A 14,915-nucleotide genomic window follows, 5' to 3' on the forward strand; every position below is an offset into this window, starting at 1 on the left:
ATCCGTGACTCGCTGTCCGTGACTCGCCAACCGTGACTCGCCAACCGTGACTCGCCATCCGTGACTTGCCAACCGCGCGACTCGCCCTCCGAGGTTCCCCTGTAGTGTTCTATTATTCTTTTTTTACAATAACATTAAAATTTTAGGATGGGGGATTTGGTGAGATATCGGGGGGAGGGGTCAGATGTTCCCACCTTTGACACGCCCCCCAATCTCCATCTCTGCAGCTTCAGCTCTACAGACAGGAAGAGTTCTGTACAGAGGCTTCCCGATCATTCGCCTGCGACTCCTCTACATACGTCACAGAGGGGGAGGGGGGGGGAATTACTAAACCCGGAGGGAGCAAAATCCGGTGCAGCTCTACGTGGGAGCCAATCAGCTTCCAGGTTTTATTGTCAAAGCTTCACTGAAGGTAGAAGCTGATTGGTTCCCGTGCACCAGATTCTGCACTCAGCCCCCAGTGTGCTTTATATCGCCAGATATATACATGGACCCCCCCCCCCAGGTGATGGAGTATGGTGGGTATAGGCCACACCCATGAGGTGAGAGACACACGGGGGGGGGGGGGTTGGGGGCACTGTAATGGGAGTCACTTTGGGCGGGGGGCCCATGGAACCCAGAATCCCCCCCCCCCGTGTGTCTATTAGGGGCGCAGGGTGAGGGAGAAAACGATGGAACATTGGAAGAGTTTTGCCATTTCATGGTCTTCAATGACGGAGCCAGTCCGTCTGCTACTGGGGGCTCCTGCTATTGTGTGAAGGTGTCCTGTGTTTATACTTATGATGATCTGGTTCTTGGTTGTCAGCGGCTATAATATCTGATGTCTATATTCAGACTGGAGGAAGAGGTGTATGTCGGGAGCACTCAGCCCCGATCTCCCGAACTGGAGATTTGGAATGACCTGGAGCACCTCATAAATGGCCACAAATTTCCAGACACCCTCCAACATCTTGTGGGAATTCTCTCTAGAGGAGGGGGGAGGGTATAACCAGAAAAGGTAGGCGGGGGGAGGGGAATTCATTATCAGTGGCCATGTATTGGAATTAAGAAGTCCACATAGGATGTGACAGAACGCAGCGGAGGGACTTGTCACCTATCATGGGGCCCCATGGGGGGCGGTAATGTACATACAAGGAGGGGGGATTATTACCGCCCCCCCCCATGTGATCACTTTCCATAACAAAGGAATAAAGAAATGAAAAGCGAGTCACAGCCGGAGTTCTTCTTCAATAAATGTCCCCTATGAAGAGCAATACTGGGTCTGTCACTGATCCTCTGCTGGTCACCCTGTCACACCTCCCCCCCTCTATTAACCCTTCAGTCTCTGGTGTGGAGACACTCGCTACTCACAGCCGCTCTCCACATTGTCGCGGTTTCGCCATTTTGTAATTCTTTTTCAGCGTCTTTGGAATCTTTGCAGGATCCACGTCCGGGTACGGCGGGGCGCCTGAGACAGAGACAGACATTCACATTATATCTCCTGGATGAACAATGTTTATAAACAATGTTACTTTGCATCTCTCTATATCTCCTGGATGAACAATGTTTATAAACAATGTTACTTTGCATCTCTCTATATCTCCTGGATGAACAATGTTTATAAACAATGTTACTTTGTATCTCTCTCTCTCCACTGGGGAGATTTCCCCTCACTTCCTGTCATGGAGACACCACAGGAAGTGAAGTCAGAGTGCGGGAAACCCTCCCTTACATACAGTGGGGATGGAAAGTTTGGGCACCCCAGGTAATAATTTGTATTAATGTGCATAACGAAGCCAAGGAAAGACGGAAAAATATCCAAAGGGCATCAAATTACAGATCAGACATTCTTATAAAATGTCAGAAAAAGTTACATTTTATTTCCATCATTTACACTTTCAGAATGACAGAAAACAGAAAAATGGCGTGTGGAAAAGTTTGGGCACCCTGCAGAGTTAATATCTTGTACCGCCCCCTTTGGCGAGTATCACGGCTTGTAAACGCTTTTTGTAGACAGCCAAGAGTCTTCCAATTCTTGTTTGAGGGATCTTTCCCATTCTTCCTTACACAAGTCTTCCAGTTCTCTGAGATCTCTGGGCTGTCTGTCACGCACGGCTCTTTTAAGGTCTATCCATAGATTGTCAATGAAGTAGAGGTCAGGAGATTGTGAAGGCCATGGCAAAACCTTCAGTTTCCGCCTCTTGATGTAATCCCTCCCCCGTGGATTTTGAGGTGTGTTTAGGATCATTATCCATTTGTAGAAGCCATCCTCTCTTTACCTTCAGCTTTTCCACAGATGCCATCAAGTTACCATCCAAAATTTGCTGAAATTTTATTGGATCCATTTTTCCTTCTACTCGTGAAATGTTCCCTGTGCCACTGGCTGCAATACAACCCCAAAGCATGATTGATCCACCCCCATGCTTCACAGTTGGACAGAGGTTCTTTTCATTAAATTCTGTGCCCTTTCTTCTCCAAGCGTACCTTTGCTCATTCCGGCCAAAAAGTTCTATTTTATTAGGGTTGTCCCGATACCGATACTAAGCATTTCCCCGAGTACTTGCACTCGGGGAAAATGCTCCGATACTTCACCCGATACCTGACTTTCCCTGTATCCTCCTCCAGTTCCCCCCATCCGTTCTGCTCTCCCCCTCCACGCTCCGTGTCCCCCCTCCATGCCACTGCTATCCTCCTGGGTTCTGCTCTCCCCCACCATGCTCTGTGTCCCCCCTTCTGTACCGCTGCTATCCTCCTCGGTTCTGCTCTCCCCCTCCGTGCCTCTGCTGTCCCATTCCGTGCCGATGCTGTCCCCCACTGTCCCGCTGCTGCTGCCACCCTCCGTGCCGCTGCTCTACCCCTCCGTGCCGCTGCTGTCCCATTCCGTGCCGCTGTTGTCCCCCACTGTCCCGCTGCTGCCACCCTCCGTGCTGCTGCTCTCCCCCTCCGTGCCGCTGCTCTCCCCCTCCGTGCCTCTGCTGTCCCATTCCGTGCCGATGTTGTCCCCCACTGTCCCGCTGCTGCCACCCTCCGTGCCGCTGCTCTCCCATTCCGTGCCGCTGCTGTCCCCCACTGTCCCGCTGCTGCCACCCTCCGTGCCGCTGCTGCCACCCTCCGTGCCGCTGCTGTCCCATTCCGTGCCGCTGTTGTCCCCCACTGTCCCGCTGCTGCCACCCTCCGTGCCGCTGCTCTCCCCCTCCGTGCCTCTGCTGTCCCATTCCGTGCCGCTGTTGTCCCACACTGTCACCCTCCGTGCCGCTGCTCTCCCCCTCTGTGCCTCTGCTGTCCCATTCCGTGCCGCTGTTGTCCCCCACTGTCCCGCCGCTGTCCCCCTCCGTGCCGCAGCTGTCCCCCTCCGTGCCGCAGCTGTCCCCCTCCGTGCCGCAGCTGTCCCCCTCCGTGCCGCAGCTGTCCCCCTCCGTGCCGCAGCTGTCCCCCTCCGTGCCGCAGCTGTCCCCCTCCGTGCCGCAGCTGTCCCCCTCCGTGCCGCAGCTGTCCCCCTCCGTGCCGCAGCTGTCCCCCTCCGTGCCGCAGCTGTCCCCCTCCGTGCCGCAGCTGTCCCCCTCCGTGCCGCAGCTGTCCCCCTCCATGCTCCGTGTCCCCCCCTCCATGGTGTCACGCTCCATGTCCTCCTCCTCCTCCACCCCCTCCGTCAGGATGGAGAGCGGCGGTAGGTGCCACTGAACCCGGCTCCTACCTTTTCCGAATGAACAGAGTCAGTGATCACTGACTCTGTTCATTCATATAACTGAAACATCGGAACCTGTGTTTACAATGTTTCAGTTTATGGATGGATAGGAGCCTCTGTCTTCTCTCCATTCATTTTCAGTGCAGCTGAGAAAGGGACTGTCCTTAGTCCCTTTCTCTGTCTCAAAGGGGAGATATCAGAGGTCTGTTAAGACCCCCGATATCTCACCAAAGCCCCCCCAACAGGGCTGAATGAAAAAAAAAAAATTTGCAATAATTAAAAAATTAAAATGTAAATAATAATAAAAAAAAAAAACACACTGACACTACCTCCACACCCCCCCCCCCCCTAAAAAGTAAAAAATCACTGTAAAAAATAAAAAATAAATACCGCCACTGTCACATGACATAAAAAAAAGTATCGGTATTCGGTATCGGCGAGTATATGAAAAAAAGTATCGGTACTCGTACTCAGTCTCAAAAAAGTGGTATCGGGACAACCCTAGTTTTATCCTCATCGGCCCACAGAACTTGTTTCCAGAATGCGTCAGGCTTGTCTATATGTTCATTTGCAAAGTTCAAACGCTGATTTTTGTGGTGAGGACGTAGAAGAGGTTTTCTTCTGATGACTCTCCCATGGAGACCATATTTGTACAAGTATCTCTTTATAGTGGAATAGTGTACCACAACTCCAGTGTGTGCCAGATCTTTCTGGAGGGATGAATAGTGTACCACAACTCCAGTGTGTGCCAGATCTCTCTGGAGGGATGAATAGTATACCACAACTCCAGTGTGTGCCAGATCTTTCTGGAGGGATGAATAGTGTACCACAACTCCAGTGTGTGCCAGATCTTTCTGGAGGGATGAATAGTGTACCACAACTCCAGTGTGTGCCAGATCTTTCTGGAGGGATGAATAGTGTACCACAACTCCAGTGTGTGCCAGATCTTTCTGGAGGGATGAATAGTGTACCACAACTCCAGTGTGTGCCAGATCTTTCTGGAGGGATGAATAGTGTACCACAACTCCAGTGTGTGCCAGATCTTTCTGGAGGGATGAATAGTGTACCACAACTCCAGTGTGTGCCAGATCTTTCTGGAGGGATGAATAGTATACCACAACTCCAGTGTGTGCCAGATCTTTCTGGAGGGATGAATAGTGTACCACAACTCCAGTGTGTGCCAGATCTTTCTGGAGGGATGAATAGTGTACCACAACTCCAGTGTGTGCCAGATCTTTCTGGAGGGATGAATAGTGTACCACAACTCCAGTGTGTGCCAGATCTTTCTGGAGGGATGAATAGTGTACCACAACTCCAGTGTGTGCCAGATCTTTCTGGAGGGATGAATAGTGTACCACAACTCCAGTGTGTGCCAGATCTTTCTGGAGGGATGAATAGTGTACCACAACTCCAGTGTGTGCCAGATCTTTCTGGAGGGATGAATAGTGTACCACAACTCCAGTGTGTGCCAGATCTTTCTGGAGGGATGAATAGTGTACCACAACTCCAGTGTGTGCCAGATCTTTCTGGGGGGATGAATAGTGTACCACAACTCCAGTGTGTGCCAGATCTTTCTGGAGGGATGAATAGTGTACCACAACTCCAGTGTGTGCCAGATCTTTCTGGAGGGATGAATAGTGTACCACAACTCCAGTGTGTGCCAGATCTTTCTGGAGGGATGAATAGTATACCACAACTCCAGTGTGTGCCAGATCTTTCTGGAGGGATGAATAGTGTACCACAACTCCAGTGTGTGCCAGATCTTTCTGGAGGGATGAATAGTGTACCACAACTCCAGTGTGTGCCAGATCTTTCTGGAGGGATGAATAGTGTACCACAACTCCAGTGTGTGCCAGATCTTTCTGGAGGGATGAATAGTGTACCACAACTCCAGTGTGTGCCAGATCTTTCTGGAGGGATGAATAGTGTACCACAACTCCAGTGTGTGCCAGATCTTTCTGGAGGGATGAATAGTGTACCACAACTCCAGTGTGTGCCAGATCTTTCTGGAGGGATGAATAGTGTACCACAACTCCAGTGTGTGCCAGATCTTTCTGGAGGGATGAATAGTGTACCACAACTCCAGTGTGTGCCAGATCTTTCTGGAGGGATGAATAGTGTACCACAACTCCAGTGTGTGCCAGATCTTTCTGGAGGGATGAATAGTGTACCACAACTCCAGTGTGTGCCAGATCTTTCTGGAGGGATGAATAGTGTACCACAACTCCAGTGTGTGCCAGATCTTTCTGGAGGGATGAATAGTGTACCACAACTCCAGTGTGTGCCAGATCTTTCTGGAGGGATGAATAGTGTACCACAACTCCAGTGTGTGCCAGATCTTTCTGGCGGGATGAATAGTGTACCACAACTCCAGTGTGTGCCAGATCTTTCTGGAGGGATGAATAGTGTACCACAACTCCAGTGTGTGCCAGATCTTTCTGGAGGGATGAATAGTGTACCACAACTCCAGTGTGTGCCAGATCTTTCTGGAGGGATGAATAGTGTACCACAACTCCAGTGTGTGCCAGATCTTTCTGGAGGGATGAATAGTGTACCACAACTCCAGTGTGTGCCAGATCTTTCTGGAGGGATGAATAGTGTACCACAACTCCAGTGTGTGCCAGATCTTTCTGGAGGGATGAATAGTGTACCACAACTCCAGTGTGTGCCAGATCTTTCTGGAGGGATGAATAGTGTACCACAACTCCAGTGTGTGCCAGATCTTTCTGGAGGGATGAATAGTGTACCACAACTCCAGTGTGTGCCAGATCTTTCTGGAGGGATGAATAGTGTACCACAACTCCAGTGTGTGCCAGATCTTTCTGGAGGGATGAATAGTGTACCACAACTCCAGTGTGTGCCAGATCTTTCTGGAGGGATGAATAGTGTACCACAACTCCAGTGTGTGCCAGATCTTTCTGGAGGGATGAATAGTGTACCACAACTCCAGTGTGTGCCAGATCTTTCTGGAGGGATGAATAGTGTACCACAACTCCAGTGTGTGCCAGATCTTTCTGGAGGGATGAATAGTGTACCACAACTCCAGTGTGTGCCAGATCTTTCTGGAGGGATGAATAGTGTACCACAACTCCAGTGTGTGCCAGATCTTTCTGGAGGGATGAATAGTGTACCACAACTCCAGTGTGTGCCAGATCTTTCTGGAGGGATGAATAGTGTACCACAACTCCAGTGTGTGCCAGATCTTTCTGGAGGGATGAATAGTGTACCACAACTCCAGTGTGTGCCAGATCTTTCTGGAGGGATGAATAGTGTACCACAACTCCAGTGTGTGCCAGATCTTTCTGGAGGGATGAATAGTGTACCACAACTCCAGTGTGTGCCAGATCTTTCTGGAGGGATGAATAGTGTACCACAACTCCAGTGTGTGCCAGATCTTTCTGGAGGGATGAATAGTGTACCACAACTCCAGTGTGTGCCAGATCTTTCTGGAGGGATGAATAGTGTACCACAACTCCAGTGTGTGCCAGATCTTTCTGGAGGGATGAATAGTGTACCACAACTCCAGTGTGTGCCAGATCTTTCTGGAGGGATGAATAGTGTACCACAACTCCAGTGTGTGCCAGATCTTTCTGGAGGGATGAATAGTGTACCACAACTCCAGTGTGTGCCAGATCTTTCTGGAGGGATGAATAGTGTACCACAACTCCAGTGTGTGCCAGATCTTTCTGGAGGGATGAATAGTGTACCACAACTCCAGTGTGTGCCAGATCTTTCTGGAGGGATGAATAGTGTACCACAACTCCAGTGTGTGCCAGATCTTTCTGGAGGGATGAATAGTGTACCACAACTCCAGTGTGTGCCAGATCTTTCTGGAGGGATGAATAGTGTACCACAACTCCAGTGTGTGCCAGATCTTTCTGGAGGGATGAATAGTGTACCACAACTCCAGTGTGTGCCAGATCTTTCTGGAGGGATGAATAGTGTACCACAACTCCAGTGTGTGCCAGATCTTTCTGGAGGGATGAATAGTGTACCACAACTCCAGTGTGTGCCAGATCTTTCTGGAGGGATGAATAGTGTACCACAACTCCAGTGTGTGCCAGATCTTTCTGGAGGGATGAATAGTGTACCACAACTCCAGTGTGTGCCAGATCTTTCTGGAGGGATGAATAGTGTACCACAACTCCAGTGTGTGCCAGATCTTTCTGGAGGGATGAATAGTGTACCACAACTCCAGTGTGTGCCAGATCTTTCTGGAGGGATGAATAGTGTACCACAACTCCAGTGTGTGCCAGATCTTTCTGGAGGGATGAATAGTGTACCACAACTCCAGTGTGTGCCAGATCTTTCTGGAGGGATGAATAGTGTACCACAACTCCAGTGTGTGCCAGATCTTTCTGGAGGGATGAATAGTGTACCACAACTCCAGTGTGTGCCAGATCTTTCTGGAGGGATGAATAGTGTACCACAACTCCAGTGTGTGCCAGATCTTTCTGGAGGGATGAATAGTGTACCACAACTCCAGTGTGTGCCAGATCTTTCTGGAGGGATGAATAGTGTACCACAACTCCAGTGTGTGCCAGATCTTTCTGGAGGGATGAATAGTGTACCACAACTCCAGTGTGTGCCAGATCTTTCTGGAGGGATGAATAGTGTACCACAACTCCAGTGTGTGCCAGATCTTTCTGGAGGGATGAATAGTGTACCACAACTCCAGTGTGTGCCAGATCTTTCTGGAGGGATGAATAGTGTACCACAACTCCAGTGTGTGCCAGATCTTTCTGGAGGGATGAATAGTGTACCACAACTCCAGTGTGTGCCAGATCTTTCTGGAGGGATGAATAGTGTACCACAACTCCAGTGTGTGCCAGATCTTTCTGGAGGGATGAATAGTGTACCACAACTCCAGTGTGTGCCAGATCTTTCTGGAGGGATGAATAGTGTACCACAACTCCAGTGTGTGCCAGATCTTTCTGGAGGGATGAATAGTGTACCACAACTCCAGTGTGTGCCAGATCTTTCTGGAGGGATGAATAGTGTACCACAACTCCAGTGTGTGCCAGATCTTTCTGGAGGATGAATAGTGTACCACAACTCCAGTGTGTGCCAGATCTTTCTGGAGGGATGAATAGTGTACCACAACTCCAGTGTGTGCCAGATCTTTCTGGAGGGATGAATAGTGTACCACAACTCCAGTGTGTGCCAGATCTTTCTGGAGGGATGAATAGTGTACCACAACTCCAGTGTGTGCCAGATCTTTCTGGAGGGATGAATAGTGTACCACAACTCCAGTGTGTGCCAGATCTTTCTGGAGGGATGAATAGTGTACCACAACTCCAGTGTGTGCCAGATCTTTCTGGAGGGATGAATAGTGTACCACAACTCCAGTGTGTGCCAGATCTTTCTGGAGGGATGAATAGTGTACCACAACTCCAGTGTGTGCCAGATCTTTCTGGAGGGATGAATAGTGTACCACAACTCCAGTGTGTGCCAGATCTTTCTGGAGGGATGAATAGTGTACCACAACTCCAGTGTGTGCCAGATCTTTCTGGAGGGATGAATAGTGTACCACAACTCCAGTGTGTGCCAGATCTTTCTGGAGGGATGAATAGTGTACCACAACTCCAGTGTGTGCCAGATCTTTCTGGAGGGATGAATAGTGTACCACAACTCCAGTGTGTGCCAGATCTTTCTGGAGGGATGAATAGTGTACCACAACTCCAGTGTGTGCCAGATCTTTCTGGAGGGATGAATAGTGTACCACAACTCCAGTGTGTGCCAGATCTTTCTGGAGGGATGAATAGTGTACCACAACTCCAGTGTGTGCCAGATCTTTCTGGAGGGATGAATAGTGTACCACAACTCCAGTGTGTGCCAGATCTTTCTGGAGGGATGAATAGTGTACCACAACTCCAGTGTGTGCCAGATCTTTCTGGAGGGATGAATAGTGTACCACAACTCCAGTGTGTGCCAGATCTTTCTGGAGGGATGAATAGTGTACCACAACTCCAGTGTGTGCCAGATCTTTCTGGAGGGATGAATAGTGTACCACAACTCCAGTGTGTGCCAGATCTTTCTGGAGGGATGAATAGTGTACCACAACTCCAGTGTGTGCCAGATCTTTCTGGAGGGATGAATAGTGTACCACAACTCCAGTGTGTGCCAGATCTTTCTGGAGGGATGAATAGTGTACCACAACTCCAGTGTGTGCCAGATCTTTCTGGAGGGATGAATAGTGTACCACAACTCCAGTGTGTGCCAGATCTTTCTGGAGGGATGAATAGTGTACCACAACTCCAGTGTGTGCCAGATCTTTCTGGAGGGATGAATAGTGTACCACAACTCCAGTGTGTGCCAGATCTTTCTGGAGGGATGAATAGTGTACCACAACTCCAGTGTGTGCCAGATCTTTCTGGAGGGATGAATAGTGTACCACAACTCCAGTGTGTGCCAGATCTTTCTGGAGGGATGAATAGTGTACCACAACTCCAGTGTGTGCCAGATCTTTCTGGAGGGATGAATAGTGTACCACAACTCCAGTGTGTGCCAGATCTTTCTGGAGGGATGAATAGTGTACCACAACTCCAGTGTGTGCCAGATCTTTCTGGAGGGATGAATAGTGTACCACAACTCCAGTGTGTGCCAGATCTTTCTGGAGGGATGAATAGTGTACCACAACTCCAGTGTGTGCCAGATCTTTCTGGAGGGATGAATAGTGTACCACAACTCCAGTGTGTGCCAGATCTTTCTGGAGGGATGAATAGTGTACCACAACTCCAGTGTCTGCCAGATCTTTCTGGAGGGATGAATAGTGTACCACAACTCCAGTGTGTGCCAGATCTTTCTGGAGGGATGAATAGTGTACCACAACTCCAGTGTGTGCCAGATCTTTCTGGAGGGATGAATAGTGTACCACAACTCCAGTGTGTGCCAGATCTTTCTGGAGGGATGAATAGTGTACCACAACTCCAGTGTGTGCCAGATCTTTCTGGAGGGATGAATAGTGTACCACAACTCCAGTGTCTGCCAGATCTTTCTGGAGGGATGAATAGTGTACCACAACTCCAGTGTGTGCCAGATCTTTCTGGAGGGATGAATAGTGTACCACAACTCCAGTGTCGCCAGATCTTTCTGGAGGGATGAATAGTGTACCACAACTCCAGTGTGTGCCAGATCTTTCTGGAGGGATGAATAGTGTACCACAACTCCAGTGTGTGCCAGATCTTTCTGGAGGGATGAATAGTGTACCACAACTCCAGTGTCTGCCAGATCTTTCTGGAGGGATGAATAGTGTACCACAACTCCAGTGTGTGCCAGATCTTTCTGGAGGGATGAATAGTGTACCACAACTCCAGTGTGTGCCAGATCTTTCTGGAGGGATGAATAGTGTACCACAACTCCAGTGTGTGCCAGATCTTTCTGGAGGGATGAATAGTGTACCACAACTCCAGTGTGTGCCAGATCTTTCTGGAGGGATGAATAGTGTACCACAACTCCAGTGTGTGCCAGATCTTTCTGGGGGATGAATAGTGTACCACAACTCCAGTGTGTGCCAGATCTTTCTGGGGGGATGAATAGTGTACCACAACTCCAGTGTGTGCCAGATCTTTCTGGGGGGATGAATAGTGTACCACAACTCCAGTGTGTGCCAGATCTTTCTGGAGGGATGAATAGTGTACCACAACTCCAGTGTGTGCCAGATCTTTCTGGAGGGATGAATAGTGTACCACAACTCCAGTGTGTGCCAGATCTTTCTGGAGGGATGAATAGTGTACCACAACTCCAGTGTGTGCCAGATCTTTCTGGAGGGATGAATAGTGTACCACAACTCCAGTGTGTGCCAGATCTTTCTGGAGGGATGAATAGTGTACCACAACTCCAGTGTGTGCCAGATCTTTCTGGAGGGATGAATAGTGTACCACAACTCCAGTGTGTGCCAGATCTTTCTGGAGGGATGAATAGTGTACCACAACTCCAGTGTGTGCCAGATCTTTCTGGAGGGATGAATAGTGTACCACAACTCCAGTGTGTGCCAGATCTTTCTGGAGGGATGAATAGTGTACCACAACTCCAGTGTGTGCCAGATCTTTCTGGAGGGATGAATAGTGTACCACAACTCCAGTGTGTGCCAGATCTTTCTGGAGGGATGAATAGTGTACCACAACTCCAGTGTGTGCCAGATCTTTCTGGAGGGATGAATAGTGTACCACAACTCCAGTGTGTGCCAGATCTTTCTGGAGGGATGAATAGTGTACCACAACTCCAGTGTGTGCCAGATCTTTCTGGAGGGATGAATAGTGTACCACAACTCCAGTGTCTGCCAGATCTTTCTGGAGGGATGAATAGTGTACCACAACTCCAGTGTGTGCCAGATCTTTCTGGAGGGATGAATAGTGTACCACAACTCCAGTGTGTGCCAGATCTTTCTGGAGGGATGAATAGTGTACCACAACTCCAGTGTGTGCCAGATCTTTCTGGAGGGATGAATAGTGTACCACAACTCCAGTGTGTGCCAGATCTTTCTGGAGGGATGAATAGTGTACCACAACTCCAGTGTGTGCCAGATCTTTCTGGAGGGATGAATAGTGTACCACAACTCCAGTGTGTGCCAGATCTTTCTGGAGGGATGAATAGTGTACCACAACTCCAGTGTGTGCCAGATCTTTCTGGAGGGATGAATAGTGTACCACAACTCCAGTGTGTGCCAGATCTTTCTGGAGGGATGAATAGTGTACCACAACTCCAGTGTGTGCCAGATCTTTCTGGAGGGATGAATAGTGTACCACAACTCCAGTGTCTGCCAGATCTTTCTGGAGGGATGAATAGTGTACCACAACTCCAGTGTCTGCCAGATCTTTCTGGAGGGATGAATAGTGTACCACAACTCCAGTGTGTGCCAGATCTTTCTGGAGGGATCGCGCCGTCACACGTGGGTTTTGCTTTTCTCACAATCCTGCGAGCCGTTCTCTCTGAGATTTTTCTTGCTCTTCCAGATCTTGCTTTAACTTCCACTGTTCCTGATGACGGCCATTTCTTCATTACATTCCGAGGAACAGAGGATACTGACATCGGAAAACGCTTTGCGATCTACTTATCGCTTCTCCTGCTTTGTGAGCGACAACTATTTTCACTTTTCTAGACAACTGCTTAGAAGAAGCCATGGTGCTGATTGTTGGGGGAGGGTCAGAGGAGTGACATCACCTGGTCTTCCCAGACGATCATTGAGAACAATCCATGACACTGGCGGCTCTCAGCTCTGCAAAGGGGGCGGGGCATGCTAGAAATTCTGCAGGGTGCCCAAACTTTTGCACACGCCATTTTTCTGTTTTCTGTCATTCTGAAAGTGTAAATGATGGAAATAAAATATAACTTTTTCTGACATTTTATAAGAATGTCTGATCTGTAATTTGATGCCTTCTGGAGGTTTTTCCATCTTTCCTCGGCTTCGTTATGCACATTAATACACATTTTTACCCGGGGTGCCCAAACTTTCCCTCCCCACTGTGTGATGTCACTGCGGCTCCATTTATAATCTCTCCAGATAAAAACTTTTATGACTTTTCCAGCCGACTCAGCGAATCTCCCCGTCCTTCACCTTCCTTATCACCTCTATATATAGAACGTGATCAGGTGATCGGCACGCCATGACTCCGCCCTCATCACCTCTATATATAGAACGTGATCAGGTGATCGGCACGCCATGGCTCCGCCCTCATCACCTCCTATATATAGAACGTGATCAGGTGATCGGCACGCCATGGCTCCGCCCTCATCACCTCTATATATAGAACGTGATCAGGTGATCGGCACGCCATGACTCCGCCCTCATCACCTCTATATATAGAACGTGATCAGGTGACGGCACGCCATGACTCCGCCCTCATCACCTCTATATATAGAACGTGATCAGGTGACCGGCACGCCATGACTCCGCCCTCATCACCTCTATATATAGAACGTGATCAGGTGATCGGCACGCCACGGCTCCGCCCTCATCACCTCTATATATAGAACGTGATCAGGTGATCGGCACGCCATGGCTCCGCCCTCATCACCTCTATATATAGAACGTGATCAGGTGATCGGCACGCCATGACTCCGCCCTCATCACCTCTATATATAGAACGTGATCAGGTGATCGGCACGCCATGGCTCCGCCCTCATCACCTCTATATATAGAACGTGATCAGGTGATCGGCACGCCATGGCTCCGCCCTCATCACCTCTATATATAGAACGTGATCAGGTGATCGGCACGCCATGACTCCGCCCTCATCACCTCTATATATAGAACGTGATCAGGTGATCGGCACGCCATGGCTCCGCCCTCATCACCTCTATATATAGAACGTGATCTGGTGATCGGCACGCCATGACTCCGCCCTCATCACCTCCTATATATAGATATATACAATATATCACCAAAAGTATTGGGACGCCGGCCTTTACACACACATGACCTTTAATGACCCCCCAGTCTTAGTCCGGAGGGTTCAATATTGAGTTGGCTCCGCCCTTTGCAGCTATAACACCTTCACCTCTTCTGGAAAGCCCGTCCACAAGGTTTAGGGGCGTGTCTATGGAAAGGCCGTCCACAAGGTTTAGGGGCGTGTCTATGGGAAGGCCGTCCACAAGGTTTAGGGGTGTGTCTATGGAAAGGCGGTCCACAAGGTTTAGGGGCGTGTCTATGGGAAGGCCGTCCACAAGGTTTAGGGGTGTGTCTATGGGAAGGCCGTCCACAAGGTTTAGGGGTGTGTCTATGGAAAGGCGGTCCACAAGGTTTAGGGGCGTGTCTATGGGAAGGCCGTCCACAAGGTTTAGGGGTGTGTCTATGGGAAGGCCGTCCACAAGGTTTAGGGGTGTGTCTATGGAAAGGCGGTCCACAAGGTTTAGGGGCGTGTCTATGGGAAGGCCGTCCACAAGGTTTAGGGGTGTGTCTATGGGAAGATCCGTCCACAAGGTTTAGGGGTGTGTCTATGGGAAGGCGGTCCACAAGGTTTAGGGGTGTGTCTATGGGAAGGCCGTCCACAAGGTTTAGGGGTGTGTCTATGGAAAGGCGGTCCACAAGGTTTAGGGGCGTGTCTATGGGAAGGCCGTCCACAAGGTTTAGGGGGTGTGTCTATGGGAAGGCCGTCTACAAGGTTTAGGGGTGTGTCTATGGAAAGGCCGTCCACAAGGTTTAGGGGGTGTGTCTATGGGAAGGCCGTCTACAAGGTTTAGGGGTGTGTCTATGGAAAGGCCGTCCACAAGGTTTAGGGGTGTGTCTATGGGAAGGTCGTCCACAAGGTTT

General features: G+C 49.6%; 2 protein-coding genes across 4 annotated transcripts in view; one reads left to right on the top strand and one right to left on the bottom strand.

Moving 5' to 3' along the window:
* Positions 1-884, top strand: part of TMEM269 (transmembrane protein 269) — a 32,678-nt gene extending 31,794 nt beyond the window's left edge. Inside the window, exon 9 of the mRNA XM_040327035.1 lies at positions 791-884. Coding sequence (XP_040182969.1) covers positions 791-814 — 24 coding nt within the window. The 3' untranslated portion in view covers positions 815-884. The remainder of the gene's footprint in view (positions 1-790) is intronic.
* Positions 1-14,915, bottom strand: part of LOC120916189 (tyrosine-protein kinase STYK1-like) — a 40,807-nt gene that overhangs the window by 5,019 nt on the left and 20,873 nt on the right. For all 3 annotated transcript variants that reach the window (XR_005743972.1, XM_040327031.1, XM_040327032.1), the window contains one exon: positions 1,351-1,447. Coding sequence is in view for 2 of the 3 variants with exons in the window: in XM_040327031.1 (XP_040182965.1) it covers positions 1,351-1,447 (97 nt within the window). In the remaining variant the exon portion in view is untranslated. The remainder of the gene's footprint in view (positions 1-1,350; positions 1,448-14,915) is intronic.

Source organism: Rana temporaria, chromosome 10 (assembly GCF_905171775.1).
Source record: "Rana temporaria chromosome 10, aRanTem1.1, whole genome shotgun sequence".
Lineage (NCBI taxonomy): Eukaryota > Metazoa > Chordata > Amphibia > Anura > Ranidae > Rana > Rana temporaria.